Source organism: Hylaeus anthracinus, unplaced genomic scaffold (assembly GCF_026225885.1).
Source record: "Hylaeus anthracinus isolate JK02 unplaced genomic scaffold, UHH_iyHylAnth1.0_haploid 3, whole genome shotgun sequence".
In the NCBI taxonomy this organism is placed as follows: Eukaryota; Metazoa; Arthropoda; class Insecta; order Hymenoptera; family Colletidae; genus Hylaeus; species Hylaeus anthracinus.
In genome coordinates this window covers 14189938-14212589 of record NW_026535284.1, presented here as the reverse complement: position 1 = coordinate 14212589, position 22652 = coordinate 14189938, and the positions used below count along the sequence as shown (strand labels likewise).

The following is a 22652-nucleotide window of genomic DNA, read 5'->3' as shown; positions in this document are numbered from 1 at the left end:
GCGCGGTGGAGAAACCTTGACCTTCAAAAGAGCTACGGAGGGCGCGGGTGGTAACCACCACCTCTCGGTGACGCATCTCCCGCCGTCCCGACCCCCGTCTCATCAAACGGTTAGCCTTCCTCTCTCTTTCTCTCTTTTTCGCCACCTTCTGTGTTCCTCCAACCTTTTCATTTCAACGCGGCCAAGTGTACACGGCTACCCTCGTGTGTTTTTTTCCGTTTTCTTACAAGGTCCCGCTAAAAAGGTTGCACACCGCCGACGATTTAACCCATCGACCAACGAATTACTTTCTTACGATTGAAAGATGAAAAATCCGAGAACCGTTACGCAACTTGGTCGAGGTTAAACGTTAAACGGCGTGCATTCGAGATCCGAAGTCGGTCCTCGTTTACTTCGAGAACGTCGCCGAGCTAATGAAACGAAGAGGATGTATATTCCGTGATATATTTTACGATATACGAAAGGGAGAAGCTTTTAGGTCGGACCAGGGCAAATTTCAGCAAACATTCATCGAAACCGACGGCTGGCGAACACCCTTTCCTTGTTAAACGTCGTTTCTTTTCGTTCGTTCTTGTCGGTCCGTCCCGCGCTAGGCCAGTCGATCGATTCCTTTGATCAAGATCGACAGGCGAGAAATGGGACGCGGGTTTGAATTAATCGGGCGACGGGCGGGAATTTTGACTGTCCTTCGTGGCTCGAGGGCTCGCAATTGATCCATTCCGAGATTCTGTGTGAACAATGGTCCCGTTAAAGATTCGTTGTTCGATTCGAAAAATACAATCTTAACGTTCGCGATGATCTTTTACGAACCCTGACAGCACAAGCAAAAAGGATTTCACGTTTATCGAAGGTAACGAAATTCTATAGCGAGCCAAGGCAATCGCTCGCGGCAGATACCTACCTGAAATATGAATTTCAATTTTGGCCTCGCGAATAGACGAGCGACCGCGATCGAAGGAAACTTTGTGACGATATGGAACGAATCAGGAGAAGGCACGGAAATCGAACACCAAGTTCGATTTCATGAAATAATGACGCGAAGGTTGAATTAAGCCAGCTCGATAAACGCTGCACAAAGCACGTTTATCTTTTCGATTTGATGCAACACACGTCAAGCAGGAATCGACGATCAACGAAATCACTCTTGCTGGAGTCGAAGGTCACGGGATGTAACCAATTACGTATCGGTACACTCGCGTCTCTCCCGAGTAGTCGATTCGACTCGCAGCCCGCGCTTAAGAACGCTCGAAACTTCCACTGATTAAAAGAACGATTGATAATGACTTCGCTGATAATTACGTACTTATGGTTAAGAAGGAAAGGAGAAAAACGTCTACGACTTTTCCAATAAAAATCTCCGTAACTTTAAACCGGCAACGTCCAAGCCCTTCGTTCCAACTTTTAATAAAGCTCACAGGACGAAACGAGAAGAATCGAAAGAATCTTTCGCTACGAGGACCGCCGTCGACTTTCCTTTAATTGCCACTAGAAGGACGACGCGACCGTGGACCTCGTCGTCGAAGATCGGAAAAATTCACGAGCAACGAACAAAACTAAACGCGGACCTCCAGCATTCAGCGGAATCGTATTCGTCGAATCGTATCTCTTTCCGTGGAATGAAAACGTTCTCGGTGGCCCTTATGGGCATGAAAATTCCAACGAAAAACACTGCGAAAGAGGGTACGTATTACTCGAGGGGCGAACCTTCGTTTAACCGAGAAAAAAAAAACGAACGAAGAATCGTTGGCTGATTCCTCGTCGAGCACACACGTCCGTATGAATAATCCCAATGCGCTTAAAAGTTTGCCACGAACCGCGATTTCGCATAAATCTCTTGTCGGCGAAGTCGAAAGGCGTGTACGAAAATAAATTCAGCCATTTGGACAGGCCGACGTTCGGCGTAAAGGATACAAAGAGACTGGGATCGACGAGGAGAGAGAGAGAGAGAGAGAGAAAAGGGAGAGAGAAAGAGAGAAAAGAGAGGGAGAACAGGCCGATCACAGGTTGACATGGGCGGCTTTTTCGCTCCTCGTCTTCCTCGTTATGAATTTACTGAGACAAAGACGAACCCTGAGGATGTTGGGTGACCGACGATGGACGTTCCAATGTCATGGTATCTCGAAGCGTTACGCAATCTCTCCCTCTCCCCCCTTTACGTACGAACCATGGTGTTGCGGCTCGTTTCTTTCTCGGTTTCTGTCAGCTGGGCTCAAGGTCGACTGGCAAAAGAGACCCGTTCCCTAAAGCAATCCCGTCGACATTGAGATTCTCAAAGGAGACTTTCGAGATTAGAATGGCGACCAGCGAACATCAAGGCGAACAATTAAATTTCAAACGATTCGGTTCGATATATTATCGTAAACGTCGGAAACGAACTACTCAAACGAACCGTTCGAACGAATGAAAGAAATTCGAAAAGTATCGCAAGCCGCCGACGTTCCAAGAATCTCACTAAACAGAAATTGTTGACCACGGTTTTACCACCGCGAGAGAACGCATCGGATCGCTTTTAAACCATTCCGTTGATTCGCTCGTCCCGCTTTATCAAGTGGCCGAAGCATTCGGGGCATTCTTTCCGCGGAATTAATTGTCAGTATAACGTGTCGGTAAAACTGATGAAAGCGACGGGAGCACTTGACCGAAGAATGTGCTCGTATAAAAGCGCAGGAGAAATTATTACGGCCGACGAGACAGCGGAGGGCTCGAACAAATTTCATTAGAACCAGTCGGAGAATTATAGAGAAATTGCAGGAGTCGATAAGCGCTTCATTCGTCCGTCTGTCGAAAATGGTTCGACTACCGGGCTCGGTCCACGATCGGTGCCCTACCTGTTACGATGTTCCTGGTTCCTAACTATTAGGTTGTCCGAAAAGTTTCTTTCGCTCTATTAATAAGTAACAACATGCACAATATTAATATTTTATGTTTTATGTTTTATGTTACATTACCGAATTGTGCACGATTCATTTTGCTCCGTTACTGTTACGATACGAATATATTCATATATATCTATGAAATTAGATTGTCTGTTTATATAAACACGACCATATCGAATAATCGAGCGCAACTCGCGAAAGAAACTTTCGGGACAACCTGATACTTGTACGATTCTTATGACGAACCATTTACAGCAGGGTTTGCAACGTAAACACGTTGGTTTATCGGTCCATGCGAATTAGAAAACATCAAATTTCCAGGTAAGTACTTTTAAACAGTTGTGCAAATACTTATTGCTTCAATATTTCTATCGATTAATTGTTCCTTTTTTTTCTTGTTAATTTCGCAACGTAAATAAATAGCTATTTTCTTTTGTATCCTATCTATTCTAGAGATTTCCTAGAACACGTAGAATGTCATTGTTTATCAAAAGTAAGTCAATAAATTACAATTTTACACAGTTTTTTTTGGAAATTGATCGGTGTACGAATACTTTCTGCACCTCTGCCACCTTTCTTTGAACACTCCGAAGAGTACCAGCGATTCTAGCATCGATCATGTAAACGTAGCCGAGAAACGATGCAAGCGTCTGCGCAGGTTCACCCTTGCACGCAAGCCAATCGGTTGATTTACGCTCATTCCCCTAATCGCGTTAACGGGGGACACCTACGAGACCCCTGACTGCTGCGAAGGCAGATCGGGGGGATACAACCCGTTAACTACGCAATTTTCTCTCGATCGGTTTCCCTCTACGTCGATTTTGCGTCGTAGATCGCGTGTAAACACGCGACGAGGGTACGCGAGGAGCATGGTCGACTGCCGACGGTAGACGAAAATTAGGAGAACGTCTAACGTTCGACTAAAGACGGACGCAACTTCTCTAACGTCGAGAATTTCGTAACATTGCGGCAAACGTGAAAATTAAGTTGAACTTGGAACAGCTCGAGTGCTGTTATTAAATTTTCTGCGATAAGATTCGATACAATTATACCTGTTTGGCGGTTAGAAAAATGAAAATATCAAACGTAGCGTATAATATCGGAAACCATTAGGTTGAAAATGTGTTCGACGACATCGAACGGTCGAGATAAGAAGCTACGGTCGATGAAATCGAAACGATTTATCGCGTATGTCGCCGTTGGCCATTATTGCGTCTAAAGTGCTTGAAACGTTTTCACGGTTCAAAAAGAATATTTAACTGTCCGATAAGATGCGATAGAACGTGCCGCATTAGCATTTTTACGTATCGTCGTTGTTAAAATTCGCTATCGCTAATTTTCGACGATTTCCACATACACGATACAACGTATAATTTTTCGCGAAGGTCACCTCGTTATCCATCGCCGCGATTCCGATACATGCCAAACTGTTGTGTGCTTTTAGAATTTTCCAACGGTACATTTCATTATCGATTTTATTATCGACATACATAATACAATCAAGGTATAGCTAGATGTAACTACGCGGATCGACAGATGTTAACACGCGTTTCCGTACGGTTGGTCGCACTTTGCATTTCATCGAATATTTCGTCGAATTCCATTTAATTTATTAGGAAAAGAAATTTACCTGATCGTTGGCCAGTCCCTATGGTACGTAGCCGTCGCAAAATCGTTCGAAAGGCGTCCCGTCGCAGTTTCGTTCCGCTGGATTTGCATATTCTCCACGTTCTTTCTCGACATTTTCACCAGAGCTAGGCATTCATCGACCAACTAATCCATTACACGACGCGACTAAAAAATTCAGTCAAAATTAATCCTAATTAACGTTAGTCGATCACCGACTATCGATGTCTGAATTCGAAAAAAAAATATGGCTACAGAATATTCTCGAGTACGTGACCAAACAACGCGAGCCCGCCATTTGGCAGAATTGGACACGTTTTCATCTAGATAAAAATTTGCTCGTGTAACGTAGAGATGGCAAACAGAATTGTACGATGTTTTCGTAACGATTCCAAATTCAACGATACACTCGAGTCATCTAGTATAGATTCAAAACATATCCTACGACTTTACCAATTTTCCTGAATCTCACACAATCGACCTTCGAGAATCCATTGTCAAACACATCGAGCAACCGCCATGAACTAACCATAAAAATCAACGACGGTCGCGAGCCACGATTAATTCCTCCATCCCGGCCGATCGACGATTACTCGTTTTAATCGCGATCGTAAATCGTTACTTTGATTAAAATTTGCCCGACACTGGTTTTCACGCACACACGCACGCAGACGCAGCACGACACACGACGACGACAACGACGACGACGACGACGACGCAGTGCTGCCAAAGAGCCGAGCCACGATCGGGTCCTGGATACACCGTTTCGAACAGTCTCGAAAACGCATCGCGACGAGAACCAGCGCCGACGAGAATAAACTATCGACGGAATACCTCGATAAACCCTCGAGGTAGAACCAAGAGAAATGACGGAACGGATACGCGAAGGCAAGAAACGAAGAAAAAGTTCGCTCGATTCGCGGTCGCGAGAAGGTTGCCGGCTGCCGCCTTGGCACTGACAGTGGCCCTCGCGCCTAGCAACACCGAACGCCAAACTGTCGACTCGCCGAAGGCAGCCGGCACCGCACCACCGTGCCCCCCTTTTTCATCGACGTGTCCCTCTCGCGCTCTCTCTACCTCTTTATCGCTCCTGCCGTTCCTCCGTACCACCTTCTCGCTTCCACCTTTCGTATTCCTCTTTCTCGTTCGGTCTTCGATGCCGTACTACCATTTTTACTTTCTTGGGCTGTTATCGAATACGTTACAGTCGAAGCAGACCCTCGTCCGAGAATCAGCACTGGCTTATTTTTCACTAAAGTCCCTAGCAAGACGTATCCGCCAGAAGCTGTACGCACCATCACGTTTCTAACTTGTTTGCTTCGCTAGCTTCCGTAACTGGGCCATCGACGGCACTCAATTTTCGAACGGATTTCTCGAGAGACGAAGCGACTTACCGAAAAAGTTTTGCAACGATATCGTCAGCATCTCTTCTTCCCTATTACCCAGCCCCGTCTCGTGCTTTCCGTCTACGTCCCTCCTTCTTCTCTGAACACAAACGTTCATCGTCTTTCGTCGTGATCGCAATTTTACGCTTTACTTTCTTTCCCGCGAATACGTGCGCAGATACCTCTCCACTGTATCTTGTTCTGCGCAGCGTTGCTAGCGAGTTAGAGCGCGAAAGCCGGCAACCGGCACACATCGCGCCATGCTAAAGGGTTCGCGGGATTGGTCGAGCAGCCGGCGCTGCGGCCAATCAGCGCTTCCGTTAGTCGTCGAGTGGTACATGCCGCGTTTTCTCGATCGTGGGCGGCTCAAATATGGCGGGAAACGTTAATTCTTGGTGGTTTCGATACGAACGCTATTTTCTAAAAAAGATTTGCCTGCCTACGGGTATCTTTCGCAGGAATATAAGTATAGGTATAAGCAGCAGTATAAGTTCTGATGTTATTATTAACCATTTGCACTCGAGAGGTGACTCTCAGTAGTAATCTCTAGGTTTTTCTTTAGATTTCATTTCTTTGGTACTCGAAGTGCCAATAAAATGATTGTCGTTGAGGCAAAGGTGACCTGATTCTCAAATCTTAAATTAGAAATCTGTTTATGAATGTATGAATGCGAAGTTGAGCGAATGAGACGAGTGTGGATGAGACGAGTGCGGATGAGAGAGAGGGAGAGAGTGGTGTTTATAAACAGACGAAATGCCGAGCAACGGGAGAAGAATTCGGAAGATTGTAGAAGATTGCGGAAGAATACGGAACGAGAGAGAAATAAAGTCTGTTGTAAAAGTACGTAGTTCGAAAGGTGTTTTCCCATACGGCGTCCCGATTAATTTATATTTACAACATAGGTCTAACAGTTTTGCGTCCTTGCTTTACCTTCGTCCCATCGAAATGGGTCACGGAGAATGAGAATAAGCAGATGGGACCGTCTAGTCGATGACAAGGAAAACATTCGAGAACGAGGATCACGCGCGTTCGAGTACGTGCCTTGCATTCGTCGCGGGTTCTATTCGCCGTTGCCTGATTAGCTCGGTGTCATTTATTAGATTAAATGGATAATGCGACCCGGCGTTTGACGTAACACACTCTAACGCTCCCAGGAACGAACGTTTCTGGAAGATTCTTTTGTTTGTAATTCCGTTCTTAAAGCAACGTGCACTCGTTTATGGCTTCATTTTAAACTCCGGAATCACAGTCACGTCATTACGAACGTATACGCTAACCTAGTAATTAGAGTTTGCGCCATTTGCTTTGATTAGGTCGTTAAAGAAACCATGGGAGCGTCTAACAGAGACTGAGCATTCTATGAACTGCAATTTGACACGGCCTAGCGAACACGCGCTGATTCGTGTTCGTACGAATAGTCCAAGTTAGAAAACGGTAAAACAGCTGCCAAATGTACAAATGATATTTTTTTTATCGATTAACGTCTTCCGATATTTAACCGATTTAATTGCTCTTCGTTACGTCTACTATAAATCAATCGAATAAATAAGATAGCAGTTCGAATTTCTTAGCCGAACACCTGCGAGTTATCCACGTACCATACTGTCGTTCGCGGAACCGCTCGACATAATTCTATTCCTAAAAATACCGTCACGACGGGTATGCAACGATTCTTGGACAGAAAGAGGAAATTATTAGGCTCGCCAGCGATCTGCTTGAGTTGTCCGAGCAAATTGCTCGAATTACCTCAGCACCCGGCATTAGGAAGGTGACCTACCGTGAGTAACGATCTTTGAGGATTGCGCAACCCGAACCTTCGGACTTTTGTACAATTTTGAAAGAGACTCAATTATAAAGTTTTCTCGAGCAACTACGGTTCCTCCGATCGCAAACTATCGCGATAACTGGCGTTCATTCGAAGACAGATGAAACGATCGCAAACATCTATAACCACCGTCTGAAAGCGTTCCATAAATATTATCGTCGGCAATTTACCCGGCTTGTTAAAAATTTCAAACTCTTTCTCGGTGCGGTTGTCGGCCAAGGTCGTGGCCTTAATCGCGTATTGGACGGCCGACCTATATGTACAGATGCGCTCTCCGGGATTTAAAGTTTCTGGAACTACTGCGGCTGTATCGACTTCGAGGAGCTCCTCTAGATAAATGATACGGCAGTACGGAGGCTGAAACACGTTTTCTAACAATGGCCGAATAAACGGGTTCGAGATTTCCGATAACAGATCTAAGAAGTGGGACTGTGAACTTGTCCAACGAAAGGATCAATTTTTGGGAATTTTTAACGCGAAACTGTGCAACGTGGAAAGTTCAAACACGAATACATCGGGATGGAAACCTTAACCCTTATTGGCTCTTACGGGAGCTAAAGTGCACGGTGACATTACATGTGAATGTCATCGATTGCATAAATGCTGGTTTTTTCTTTTTTTTTTTTTAGAAAATTGAGGCGACGTTAATCAATCCAGAGAATACCGTGTCTTTTTTTCTGCAATAGGCTTAAGGAATAATAACAATGAAAGAACTGTAAATTACGCATTTTGAAATGTCAGAGCTCGTTTCGCAGAATCAACCGAGAGGCGCGTCTCGCAGAGGCATTTCGCGGTGAAATTCGCTGACAACGCCCCATCCCGAGCGATTAATTTTATACACGAAAATGGAAACGAAGTCGATACCGTACGTCAGAATTAGAGGCACGTGTCCTATTGGAATATCATATTCGCGGAACGGCCCGTCAGAAACAAGAGGATGGGATTAATGGGAACAAATTAATGATATCATTTCCTCTCTCGATGCGTCCGTTTCCCTGTCCAGTACGATTGCGAGAGCGAAATATTGGCCCGATGCGGATATACGATTGTAAACAGAATTTTGATCTAAAAGCGGTGATTTCTCGACGTAGTTCTGTCCCGAGATACGATTATCCTGTTTCGCGGAATCGAGAGAACGTCGGACGACTTTTCGAAATTTACTCGTTGGACGGTGCAAACGAACCGTGACGTTCACGTCGCGTTCGCTTCGTTGACATTTTTCGAGCCGCTCGGACCGAAAAAAGCGTCGAAACGAAAATCGAACGTCCGACCAAACAACCGTGGAAACAGATTTACATGATTCGCAAATAAAGCACTGATTGACCAGCAGGTTTAGGTTCGGATTGATCAACGTTATTTAATTAACGAGGATCGCAAACCGTGGGAACGGGATTTCACGACGACCTCCCGACCAGCCAGCTCAACGCCAGCTCCGAAAGGAAATCAATTTCGATGGCAGGATGCCTCTCGGTTTTGTTTAACCCATTTATGTCTACAGAAAGGATTGAAAAGAGCAACGGAAAACTCAATGTAGACAAGTTGAGGCGTAACCTTCGATGTGCAGCGAAGAAGGCACAGCGAACAAAAGCAACAGTGGAAACACTAGGGGAGACAGAGAAACAGAAGAGCAAGAAACACTAGAAGAAATCTCTGTTGCACCACGCAACCGCTCAAGCGCGCAGTCGAGGGTAGAAGCTTCCGTTGTACCGTATACAAAACCTTTGCGCTATCAAAGAAACGTTTTCCGGGACGTGCAAATATACAGAGTCTTACTTTCCAGCCTCGTTTTACGCGAATATTTCCCGGTATAAGTAATTAATTCTGTTGCAGTAATAGAGCTTAACAAATCTAAATTCGTAAAACGGTGAAACGCGACAGGGACACGTCGAATCGAGGAAACGAGACAACGCGAACAGAGAAAGTGGGAGACAGAGAAGGAAAGACCGCGCGCGCGTCTCCCTCCTGAGATGACATCTCCCCGCGACCTTGGAACGGAGACTGACCTTGACCGTGTCAACCCCCACCACCGGTGCTCTAACACGTCCCGGCTGCACCTCCCACTCTAGAGACCTCCCCACGGGATCCAGAGTTGCGTCGTATTACGCGAATGCGAAGTTGCTCGGTGCTGCTTGCTGCTGCTGCTGCGGCTGCGGGCATCGTTGCTGCATCGACCGGCCGCAGCAGACTGCCAACCCCCCCCCTCGTCCTTCAACCCCTCGACATCCCTCGCAGACCCATCATTCGCTACCTCCCCGCCCGCCTCGCCACACCCTTCCAGAACTCCACGACGGAGCTCCGCTGCCTGCCAGCGGATCGCGTCCCACCGCCCTTTTATCCTATATACCTATATAAACGCGTCTATCCCGCGTTCGACTGGTGAAAGTCGAGAGGAATCGCATAAATAATCACCACGAATATCCCTGTCACCGGCGCGATGAATCATGCGAACGCGAAACCGGAACAACAACGCTCTGGAAACTCGAAACTAAGTTTGCGGACTCGTTGGTCGATCGCTATACCGAGGATCGCACTTAGGGAGCACACAACCTATACCGAAAAGGTTTCAAGCTTGCATCGCTCGTCGAGTATTTCTGTGTCCGAACAATTTCCATAGTTTTACTCGTTTCTAAACGGTAGCCGTTTCGATGACGTACTCAACGACTCGTTCGACGCCTCCCTCGAAACCCTTTTAACTCTGTTAAAATTATGTCTCGAGACTATCGAAGATTAGATAAGTCAACATTATCGTAATATAGAATGTTTTAACGACGCCAAATTCACGAATCCTATCCAGATTTATTTTCATTATTGCGTCACGTTTGAAATTAATTTTTTTCATTCCTTCACGAAAAGTCCCGTCGCCCATTTCTGGGTGACGTGGCGACCAACGCGTTAAAGTGACAACATCTTCGAATGAAGTTTCGAGTCGCGCAGCTTCGATTTACAGCCACGCGCAGCGCTCGCGATCGAGCGCATTTTATTTTCGCGAAATATTCAAACAATACGCACCTCGATGCACGTCAAATTTCAAGAGTGAAATCACGTGCAGTTCGCAGGAAAAAGTGCTTTTACCGTGCAGTCAGCCTCTATACCATCCTCAGAGCTGCCTCCCGACGCCCCTCCGCAGCTTCCCTCCCCCTCCACCGACATTAATTCCTTTCCCTTCCCCGCTAACCGAGATTCGATCTTTTCTCTCGCTCGTTCGCGTTGCTTGGCTCCACTAACACCCATCCGAGTGGAACGCTGCTGTTCCACCGCAACCCTTTCCCCGCTGATAATGTAGGTGAAAATATAGGGTGACGTTGCAATACGTGCTACATTTTTTTTTTATGAATCGCATCTTCGTCACGACAATCGCACTATGGATCGTGTCGTGCTATCGGACGAACAGTTTTGAAATACGACGACTACGTAACGAGGACTCCGTTTCAAGGTCGCTGTTTACTCTTTGAAGTACGAAAAGGGGATGTAGGTTAACAAATACAGGGTGTCCCAAAAATGTTGTAACACCTTGAAAGGGGTGATTCGGGAGGTGATTTGAAACAACTTTGTCTTTAGCGAAAATGTTGTCCGAGGCTTCGTTTTGGAGATATTAACGGAAAACACTGACCAATCAGAGCGCGAGGATGCTGGTGGAGCGACCGCGGGAGCGAAGGCTACGCGCTAGGCGGTCGCGCTCATACGCTACCGCGGCCGCTCCAACGGTCTACGCGCGCTCTGATTGGTCAGTGTTTTTCGTTAATATCTTCTTAACGAAGCCTCGGACAACATTTTCGCTAAGGAAAAAATTGTTTCAAATCACCTCCGGAACCACCTCTTTCAAGGTGTTACAACATTTTTGGGCCACCCTGTATGCTATTTAAGTCAGAGATGGGTAAAACGTTAGGCTTCGAATAAATCTGAAGTTTGCCGATGTGTTTGTCTCGTTTCTTTCTCTGGAAAATGTTCAAAAGAGACAAACATATCGGCGCACTTCAGATTTATTCGACATCTAGGGTTTTTCCCGTCATTGATTCAAGTATACGAAGAACAAACCTCGCCACAGGCCAGATTGGAATATTTCGAACGGAACATCGTCCCGAAGTACGGAAGCAGTTCGATTTCATCACTTTTCGCTGAATGTGTAACAGAACACCGATAAGAGGTTGCGATAAGTAAAACAACGCACATTGTTGACCGACACACGTGGTGACGTGCAAACAAGTAGGACAAAACAAACACGAGCAGCAAATTTTAAATCTGAATTCAAGGCGATGGAAAGAACGAGGCTACATTGTTGCGAATCGCTACCTTTCTAAAATACTGATTTCCGTCTGTGTTCTTTGCCTTTCGAACGATGAAATAAAGATCGAATAAATATTACCACCCACGCCCTTCTATATGCATTGTACGAGTTTGTGTAGTATTATACGATGATATTTATGCGGCATGATAATCCATTACGATTTACTTAGATTTGTCGATACAGTTCTGCAACGGTTGTTTTCCCTCGTGCGAGTTTCATACTTCCCGCGGACGTAGATCAGTTGGTAAACTAACAAGTACGATTTAGAACGTGCCTTACGAAAACGCAACATTCTTGTCAATGAAGAAGCCTTAGGCGATAGACGCACTACTTCGTGTCGAGTAGATGAGACAGTTTTTTAAGGAGTTCAAGTAGAAAAACCAGTATTTATATCAAGCTGTCATACCATGTGCTTCCCGGCAACTTCCGCAAGGGACGATCGTTGACGGAACGTACTACTATCAACGGTTATAAATTTCGCGTCAGAGTCAAGTATTTTCGCACGATGCTATTCACAAATACACGAACGTATAAAGAGCGTTTCAAACTCACCCCTGTCAAACTTTTTGCCCTCTGGATCGATGTCTTTCACGTTGAAAATATCCTCGAACAGCACGCCCGCCATTTTAGACACTCCTAACGGTGCTGCCACCTCGTGGCAAACGTTAACTTTATGCTTCTCGAGAACGTAATTTCAGATCGCCGATTCTGAAATATAGGTTAATGGTTGGAATAAATTAATTTAAGATTCGTGAAATATAAAAATTACACCTAACCCAAAAACCTATTAAAATTCCATTCTGCGAACCTTATTCTCTTATAGCTTTCGGGATATCATTCGTTTATTTTGTATCCGATATTTTAAAATATAATTGTGAAAATGTTAAGTAACTTTATTTATCCCGAATATTCAGAATTTCGACTTTACATAGTTTACCAACGAGATACAGATTTGTGAAATGTGTTACGCGATATGATAAATATTTTGGAACGATGTGGATATGTGTCCTTTCGATATATTGATAAACGAATCATGATAGCGAACGTTAAAACGACCCTTTTTTCCATTTATAACGAAACACCAATACAATTAGGAAGTAATGATGTTTATTAGATTGAAGACTGAGATTACCTTGAAATCTTGTCTGACTGAGAAGTGGACAGAGGGAAACACTGTACAGGCTCCAAGTTTTTACGCAGCACAATTATCCTTTTAGGCGGATCGAGAGGTCCTATCGTGATATACGTATACAAATAAGTCGCGGCATAATGACGTTTATATTGTTATTAATGCGTTACGTAATATTAGGGAATAGTAATGTTGCACAAGGAATTTGCGTAATGATACTACTAAACTGATCGAACGAACATGTGCGACATCTTAATATTACTTAATCGTACACATTGCTCTACGTAACGGTATTCTGGTTGATAAAATAAAGAGAGTGTTATTGTATTTCTAGTTTGGTTCAGTGTTGGTATAGTTCATTAGCTTAGATTCCGCTTTGCAAATATTATGGACACACGAATGGTATCGACACTGTACTGATGTAAAAATCAATGTAAACATAGTGATGCAATATGGGAGATAAATCCATGTACTTTAAAAATAAAAAACAAACAAAAGTAAAACTCGGTAAAAGTGGCGCCATCAGTGGCAAAACGCCCAAGTTTGTAGTGAAAAAAGTTCCTCTCTGTCCTACGAGATGGCGCTACTAATTAACGGGTCGATAATAAATATAATTAAATAATTATTCATAAAAATGATAAATTTAACACACTAAACAATGTATTGGAGTGTTATAAAACAAACGATCGCATTAATTATGTATTTATGAAAAAAAAAATTCATAATTCAATGGCATCAGTGACGACATCTAGCAGGAACAGAGGGAACTATTTTTACTAGAAACTTGAGCGTTTCGCCACCGATGGCGCTACTAGCCTATTATATTATAGTAATTTATAATACAAAATTATTGCACTACTATTTACTTATTGTCCTCTTCTAGCTCGAGTACCTCGGGGTTGCTAAGCCCGTACTGTAGCTACAAACACCGCTACAGCCTCTGAGGGCCTTTTCATTAATAAAATATTATAAATAGTATATACTATATACCATATGTCTATATACTATATAGATATACCTATGAAAAATTAGTTCGACCTATTGGCCGCTAGATGCTAAAGAATTTTCTGCCCCATAAAATTGCAGACATTTACAACATAACCTAACCAATGAACTATATCAATACCGAATCATACTAAAGTTTATATAGTATCTTGTTCATCTAACAATTTCCGTTATTTAACATGAGTGACGATGAAGATTTGCTTCTTAACGAAGACAAAGATCAAGTAAGTTCCCAAGAAAAATACTTTAGTTTCATATTTTGATAACATGACGTGTTTAGGGGGAGTGTATTGTTTACGAGTTATGTTTACGTTTAAAACGATCGAACGCATGTGAAAATTATCTAGATATTAATGATTAAACTGTCGTTATGTTGTAGGATCAAATCAGGACGGAGCTTTCCCAGATGAGTTTCGAAGATTTGCAGAAACTTAAAGAGAAGTTGGGAACTAAAGTCTATAACGAAGCATTGTTCGGTTCGCGTAAAGTTAGAAAAGTCGATTTCAAACGAGAAAATAAGAACAGACCCCGGGAAATGTCTGCGAAGAAGCCTGTGTCTCGATTTAGGGAAATTGTACAAATAAAAAAATACATACCAAGAGATCCCAGGTTCGACGGTCTCTGCGGTACGTTTGATCAAAAGGAGTTTAAAAAGGCTTACGGATTTCTCACCGACGTGAAGAAGAATGATTTACAAAAATTGAAGAAACAATTAACGGAAACAGAGGATCCAAAAGTAATAAAGAAGATTAAATATCTCATTCAACGATTGGAAAATCAATTACGTGAAGAGCAGAGGCGAGATCACCAAGAGGAAAAGAAGAATCAAGACAAGACAGAGATAGTAGAAGCCATTAAACGGGGTGAAAAGCCTGTTTTCAAAAAGAAGAGTAAGTATTTATAAACAAGTATCGTTTGCAAGTTGAAATATTAAAGTATGTTTATCGTAATGCGACACATCTTTTGCTTTACAGGTGAGAGAAAAGTTTTGGACTTAGTTTCTCGATACGAGGAGCTGAAAACTTCGGGTAAATTGAAGAAGCACATTCAAAGGTTGCGCAAGAAGAATCTACACAAGGACCGACAGAAACTAGCGTCATCGGAAATCGATTGAAAACAACAACGAACTATACGTGAAATTAAAATTTATATGAATAAATTCTAACTGTAATTATTATAAGGTGTACATAAGCGTAATAAATACTACTTGGACAGTTAAACTAAGCTTCTTTTCTTTCGCTCGACTTCGATATTCACCTTACATTATGTTTGCGTACCGTGGAAGTACCGAACGGATAGGTAGAATAAAGAGGTCTTTATTAATTATGTATTTTTTATTTAACATCAAAAGTAATGACACTTGGGTTGGACAATGTCTCTCGTTTCTTCCTTAATGTATTTCACGTGTGAAAACAGAACTTACAGAATAATCAATATGAAAGGAATCGTCAATCAGAAGAGATAGTTGGTAGAGCGGTGTACGTTTTTATCTCTGAGCGTGTGTGTTTATACGTGTGTTTCTCTATATGTCGCACGTGTTCTTCGGAGCGCGTGACCGCGTGTGTGTGTGTGTGTGTGTGTCTGCCTGTGTGTATGTACGCGTGTAGAGTGTATTATGCGGCGCTAAAACGAAGAACAGAAAAAAGAGTACAGGGGACCCGTACGCAAAAGGCGATCCCCTTTAAGCGGAGCGCCTTCTCGTGGGTCACCATTCACGCGCGATCTGTTTGTCCGTCTTCAATTATTTAAAATATGTACAATATTAATAAAACATCATTCATTATTTTTTTTTTTTGTTTGTTTGTTTATATTTTAATCATTCAATGATTCTGTCGTGGTGTGGCGGGCTGTGCAGGGGCGACGTTCCACGGAATTCTCGTGACCACCCGTTGTCTCTTTCGTTTCCCAACCGAATATGTTCGATTTCTTCCATAATTCTTTCTCGTTTTATCGATTTCTCTCTCTTTCTTTTTTTTTTTCGTACATCGCCAATTGAGTTTCGATCGCGGTCAAACGAAAAGGCGAAGGACCCGTATGAAAGCACTCGTTCTCTCGCCCACATTCACGCGTTAGTTACTTTTTTTTTCTACGGCTCGTGCACGCCTATTCACCCCGGGGGAAAAAAATCGGTTCGCGATACCAAAGGCGGGACGAAACTTCATTCGAACGAATCGATCGAGAGCTGCCCGTTTTTTGTTTCTTGTTCGAAAATTTCTATCCAGATAAGAAGATTTTCCGTTTAAGACACCTTTTATCTAGATGAGAAACTTGTCAACAAGAAATCTGAACCCCGGTATCGGCGACCGAGATTCGCTCGTTTGCAGAACACGAAGAGATTTGCGACTCGCGGTGCCGAGAGGTTAGTCTTCGAGGCTGAAACTAAGGATGTCCCTTTACAATACGACGAAAATACGTGATATATTAATTAAAATCTGACCTTTTCAGCAATCATACATATACAATAAATACTGGGAACTCCCTAACGACGAGTTAGGTTGAAAGTTCAACCATAATAATTTTTAACGAGTCCCCGGATAAGAGGAAAACCGATAACAGATGCGCGAAATGGAATCCGTCCGATAAAAAGGAAATAGAGAAAAGAAAGAAAACGCTGTGTGTAAGAAAAGGGGGCCGATAGTTCGTTCCACGAGACGAAGCGAATCCAAACAAAGCCACGTTACTCCGAACACAGCCATGTTGTTAAGAGGACACTCCTCGAATACGTACAAATACAATAGAATTTATACAAGTCGCTATTTCTGTATGAAATAGCATTGAAAAAATATATAAAGATATCGAATACAACGATGAAAAATAAAAGTATACCGATCCACCGTCGGACCTATGATCAGAGATGGGCAACATTTTGTTTCCGTTAAAGATCCACGACCAATAAAAGCGACCTACGTTTATCGATCACGCGACTCTTGATGCGAGTTGCACGTCGCGTCGAAGGTCCTAAGTGAAGTTGCTACCCGAAAAAAAAAAAAAAAAATATACATATATATATATATATATCGATCACGTACGAAAGCAAAAAGCGGATTTTCCCGTCAGTGTCCCGCTCAGTCCGCCGCAGATTTATGGTCTTAGACCGAAAATTTCCTCTCCCCGCCACTTTTCTTCGTTTCTTTACTCTCGCTCGCTCTCGCACTCTCTCTCTCTCTCTCTCTCTCGCTCTCTCTCTCGCTCTCTCTTTCGTCGTCGTACTTCGTATCTTTTTTTTTTTTGTTCGCTTATACGTACTTTGTTTTTTTTTTTTTCTTCAACAACACGATCTAGACTAAACCATATATAATAATTACATCTAATAATATCTTATTGTAACATGTATTACATTATAATTATTATTATTATTATATTATTAATGTTTAAATTATTAGCCTAAAGTAAAGAGGCGCACGACGGCAAAGCATTTTTTTTGGGCTCCTACGCCCCCCGGGCACGGAACACCCTGTCGACAAACCACGGATCCTTCAATCCCAGCTCCCGGAGCACCGGATTGCGAGCCGTTTCACGATTCGCGAACTGCCCCCATCCCTTCCCTTCCCCACCCCGTTTCTCATTCGTTTTTCCCAATTCTATTCGAGCCACGTCGTCCTGATCTCGAAACACAGGGATCCACCGGAGCCGTTCTCCACCTTTGCGAATTACCACGCACTCTTTAACGTTCGACTCTCGTTGCGACAGGAACGATCGGATCTTTGAACGCGCGCGGGAGACAACCTCGCACAGTCCCAGTTTACGCGAAGAAAGAGGAGAAGAACAGTTTCTTTCAAAAATCAATCGAACGAACGCGATGAAAGGAAAAGCTAGAAAATTATCGAACGATCAAAGAATTCACGAATTTACAATGTTTACGCTCATGCCTTGACAGTAATTTGTTCGGCGACGTTACGTAACAACGATACACATTACTTTCAACTTGAAACCTTAGGTTACGTTTATTTATCTTTAATTTGTGTTATCAGTTAGAATGGGGCGCCACGATCGAAAGTTACACAGAGAGGCGCTTGTAACATCGGCGCTAGCCTTGCACCGAACACCCTAGCACCGTGATAGAATCGATTTCAAGTTCACGCCGCCGTTTCTTCTTCATCGAGAAACAAATCACCGGGGACGTGTATTATACGCGATCGTAGTTTGTTCACCGTTCGTCGGGGGGGGGGGTCTGATCCGCGTCCGAGTTCGACGAGCAACGCGACTGGTACCGCCGCCGTCCTCTGTCCGTTTCTTTTCCGCACTCACGCGTTTCCCTCGTAAAGACGTTATCGGTCTGGATCCGAATGGCGATCCACGTGTCTCGAAAGCGATTCGAATGTCGTTCGCCGAACCGATCGGGTCCCCCGCTCGAGTTGACCGTTTCGACGCGGCCAGCCCATCGCGCGCACAACAGAGAAAATTCATTCGGAAGGGCTGGACGGAGGAAACTCGCAACCCGAACAGAGATCGAGGCTCGATGGGATCGGCGAAGGCAGAACGTGTTTACGCGTGCACTGCACCTCGAGAACACCTCGATTATTTTGAACACTTAGGGTAGTTTTGGGGCCAGGGTCGCCGAGCGAGCGTCACCCTCGTCTACCTAGATCTTTGACGGTCCGCCTCGATTCCCGTGGGAAAACAAAGGGAACCGAAGATCGAACCGTTCGACTGGAACAGCCGGGCTGCTTTAGTCCGTTGACGAGCGATTCGAAATCTGCGCTCCCGCTTATCGTTCTTCACGGGAAACGAACCACCTTATATCCTTTACCGACGTAGCTAGCGCACGCACAAGAAGCGGTGAAAGCTGGTAACCAGGTTTAAAACGCATATAGGGACAAAGTAAGACGAGAACGATACAACTGATAGAGTACGTGTCACACTTAGAGAAGCACGAGAAACAAGACCACGACTTGTTTTTTTTTTGTTTTTTTTTTTTTTTGTTTTTTTAGATGGCACGTCTACTCGTAACGTCCCGGCCCGAAAAGTCGCGTGGCAGGCATTTTAAGTCACCTTCGTTCGTATTTTTTTTTGTCTTTTTTTTGCGTCTTTTTTTTTCTTCGCTTTTTTTTTCTTTTGGTTTGTTTTCTGTTGCTCCTAAAAAAATTCGAAGGGGCGTTGTATCGACACTCGACAGACACACATGCATACACGCACGACAGACCGCGGGGTTGGTGGTACAGGGCGTTCTGCGTTCGGGGGTCAATGATTTATAGCGAGCTGTCCCGCTGGGCGTTGTTTTAAACCTATGAAAAACTAAGAGAATGAATTTATACCTTTTTTTTCCTTTACTTTTTTTAATTTCGCCTAAGTAAGAATGTTTTTTTTTTTTTCTGTTTCCTTTCTCTCCCGCACCTCCGTCCGTCATTGATAATCCCCTCGTTCCGTTGCTCTCCCCTAAACGCTGTTTATCGTTCTCTACTAGCAATTTTTTTTTTTTTTTTTTTATATCCTGTTACCTCGACTATCGTGGCGCCCTCGAAACCCCGGAAACAGACGCTGATCCCGAGGAAGGGCGTTACTTTAAACTCTTGTTTCTCTATTTAGCTCGTTTGCGTATTTTTCATATTTTTTTTTATCTTTTTTTTTTAAATAACATTATCATACTTCATTTGTCCGGTCTCAAGTCGGCGAGAGAATCGCGTCTCCCCACCGCTTCGTTATCAGCACGCGGTAATTAAATAACGTATATCTCCGTTCTTTTGTTTCTTTATTAGTATCTTACTCCATACTCGTCAGGTGGTAGTGATTCGATTGATAGTTATTTATTATACTGTCCGTTTGCCACTGCAGCATCCCGTGCTCCCGCGCGTTCAGCTTCCTCTGTTGAAATCTCTTCGCGAAACCGAAGCGTACGCACCCCCTACGTTCGAACCGATATCGTCGACGATCCTCTGTCGTTCTCCATCACTCCTGTCATCATCGTCCGTTCCTGGCCCGTTCTCGAACGACGTTACTCGCAATCGGAACAATTAATGACTACTGCGAACGCGCGTCTCTTACACCTGCGTGTGATCTCCGTTATTCGACTGCTTTTGGTTTTTGTTTCGTTTGAGTGTCGTAAGCTCCTCGTCCCTCTCGTCGTGGATAATCTCTAGGGCGTGCCAATCTAACGTACTCGCTTCTTGGTTAATTAATTATCGGTTAATCGTCTACTCGAGACTCTTGGTTGTCACGAGACGTCTCCGTCCGGTAGCACGGATACTCGGTTACTCCTTACTTTCCATCTAGTGTTTGCATCTTCAGCGTCTCTCTATTGTTTGCTCTGTTTTAAAACTTTTATAACAAGCACGTGGCAATCTAGCGCAGTGATCTTTTGTTTTGTTTAGATATTTAACACAGGGATGCCTATGAATAGTTGTCGATATCACAAGATGTCTAAATGATCCTGAAACGATCTTATCGTGTACACCCGTCGACGTTCATACGGACGTGCGCGTTATCCGTCGATCTGTCGGCCATCCTCGTCGCCATCCTCGCCCAAAGGTTCGCGGGTGCCCTTCGCTCGAATGTACCATCCCGATATACCCTCTGTTCGCGTATTCGTTTAGGCCCTTGCTCTTCGCTCGATCGGTCCAGCTCTGGTTTCCGTTTGAAAATGCGATGGCAGCACCGACACACCTACGACCTTCGGATAGCATATCGGGCGTGTACCCGGAAGCTTCGGAAGCTTCTCGACTGACGTTGCTCGTAGTACCCCTGTTCGTCGATCATTTCGATGTTTCTCGAACGACGGCCATATTGGTAACGATACACCGGCACGCGCGTGCAAGCAACTCGCAGAGTCAGAACGACGAACGTGCTTCGTTACATCGTAATGCCTTTTGTATCGTTTTTTCTTTTACAGGTTTTTCATTGTTTTCATCTGTATCACCTTCCCGCCTACGAGGAGGGAAAGCATCTCTCTCTCTCTCTTTTTTTTTTTTTGTACACATTGTTAACCTCGACCGGTCGTGCACGACGCACTCCGCATCCCGGATCGATCCTCGATCCGTTCGACGGATGCGAACATACTTCGTCCACCGTCCGGCATAGTCCCCAATGATTAATCTCGTGATCTTGCGACAGTACGGATAGACCCGAATAGCACGCCCCGTGTAAAATGTATATGTGTTTCTTTAACGTGAGTGATTTTTTACCTTCTTGGCTTCATCATCTTCTTCTTCTTCTTCATTTTTTTTTTTTTTTTTTTGGTTTCTTTTGATAATTATTATTAATTAGTATTATTATTATTATTTTCGGTGTATATTTTGCGTGGGTATGCGTCTCATTCTCTCTCTCATCATTCTCTCTGCTACTCTCGCTCTTACTCTTGCGCGCGCGCTCTGCGTGTATGATTAATTCTCCTTTTTGCGTCTAATAGTAAGTTTCTTGCTCGAGCCAGCCTCCTGGATATCGACGGAGGTAGAATCGTCTCGTCTCGTCGTAGATGAAGATGGCGAACATGAAGGGAAGGGCAGGCAGCCACCAGACGAACCTGAAACAGGCGAGAGCGTCGTGATCGTACGCGAATTTCGTCCAAATTTCTATGGCGAACTTCACGGGCGCTCGTTCTCCAGTGTTAAACGATACGAGAATGTCGTACTTACTTGAGAGGGAACATGCGGAGACCTTTGTCCATGCCGGGCGTGTAGCTTAGGAACGCGGCGAGGGCAGTCTCGAACACCAGGCCAAAGTTCAGGGCCCAGTTTCTCATTCCCTGGTGAATGATGGAGTTACGTCGCGTCTTACAGACGATCAAGTCAGCCCACTGTACGATCACGATGGAGACGAAGAAGGCCGTGTGGCAGGTGAATTCCAGTGTCTTGCGATCCCTGTATGTCTGCGCGGGAAGAAATAAACATGTAACGGGTCGGAACGTAAGCGTGGTTCGTTTCTTTACGACAAGGAGCTTACCCATTCCTGACCGTAGCTGTCGCGTAGATCGTTGATAGCCTTCGAGTCCCACTGTTTTCGGATACCGAAAAGATACAGGGGCAGGAATCCGTTTTCAGCCATGATCACGAAGTAGACGAAGAAACCGGCCGCAGCTTGGATCATACCGATCTGACCGTACGCCATCGAAATAAGCCTAGACATAGAGAATCGCGTTAGACGTGCTCCCTCGTCCACGGCAGTGGGCGTTGCGGTTAAACTCCGACATTCAAAGAACTCTTTCGAACCTCGCGGACCACCGAACCGTAAACGTACAAGATCCAGCGATCGGTGCTTCGAACCGACGACTTCTACTTCGGATTCGAGTAACGGAATCGTTGGTTGTTTATACGTCTGTATCGCGAGCGAACCATCGCCTTATTGGCCTCAATTCGAGATAACCGTCTGGTGTCAATTTTGTCGCTCGGAAGCGAGAAGCACCGCATCCCCCGTTCGGTCGGCGAGCCGCGTTCGAGGTTCTTTGAAAGCCAGATGAAAAGCTTTCGTGTACGCTAAGTTCGCTTGTAGTAGCCTAAGGTGGTGTTAATACGGAAGCCGTAGTCGAATTAGGATTAAATGCAGATTACTTACCGGATCGGAACGCAGACGGTAACGATCGGTTTATCTT

At 44.3% G+C, this 22652-nt stretch overlaps 3 protein-coding genes across 12 annotated transcripts in view; 1 reads left to right on the top strand and 2 right to left on the bottom strand.

Annotated features, from left to right (window-relative positions):
* Positions 1 to 12704, bottom strand: part of LOC128893472 (DNA-directed RNA polymerases I, II, and III subunit RPABC3) — a 52539-nt gene extending 39835 nt beyond the window's left edge. For 2 of the 3 annotated variants that reach the window (XM_054154429.1, XM_054154430.1), the window contains exon 1: positions 5897 to 6020. In XM_054154429.1, coding sequence (XP_054010404.1) covers positions 5897 to 6005 — 109 coding nt within the window. In that variant the 5' untranslated portion in view covers positions 6006 to 6020. Of the gene's footprint in view, positions 1 to 5896; positions 6021 to 12549 lie in introns of those variants that run through there. The other variant, XM_054154431.1, reaches the window with a different exon arrangement.
* Positions 12705 to 14160: 1456 nt separating this feature from the next.
* Positions 14161 to 20225, top strand: LOC128893471 (ribosomal RNA processing protein 36 homolog). Its single transcript, XM_054154428.1, has 3 exons — positions 14161 to 14355; positions 14511 to 15021; positions 15106 to 20225. The coding sequence occupies exons 1-3, from the start codon at positions 14311 to 14313 to the stop codon at positions 15243 to 15245; spliced, it is 696 nt and encodes a 231-aa protein (XP_054010403.1). The 5' UTR covers positions 14161 to 14310; the 3' UTR covers positions 15246 to 20225.
* Positions 17284 to 22652, bottom strand: part of LOC128893461 (sodium/potassium-transporting ATPase subunit alpha) — a 78810-nt gene continuing 73441 nt past the window's right edge. For all 8 annotated transcript variants that reach the window (XM_054154398.1, XM_054154397.1, XM_054154396.1 and 5 more), the window contains 3 exons: positions 22007 to 22181; positions 21700 to 21932; positions 17284 to 21587 (listed from right to left, as the gene is read on the bottom strand). In XM_054154398.1, coding sequence (XP_054010373.1) covers positions 21467 to 21587; positions 21700 to 21932; positions 22007 to 22181 — 529 coding nt within the window. In that variant the 3' untranslated portion in view covers positions 17284 to 21466. The remainder of the gene's footprint in view (positions 21588 to 21699; positions 21933 to 22006; positions 22182 to 22652) is intronic.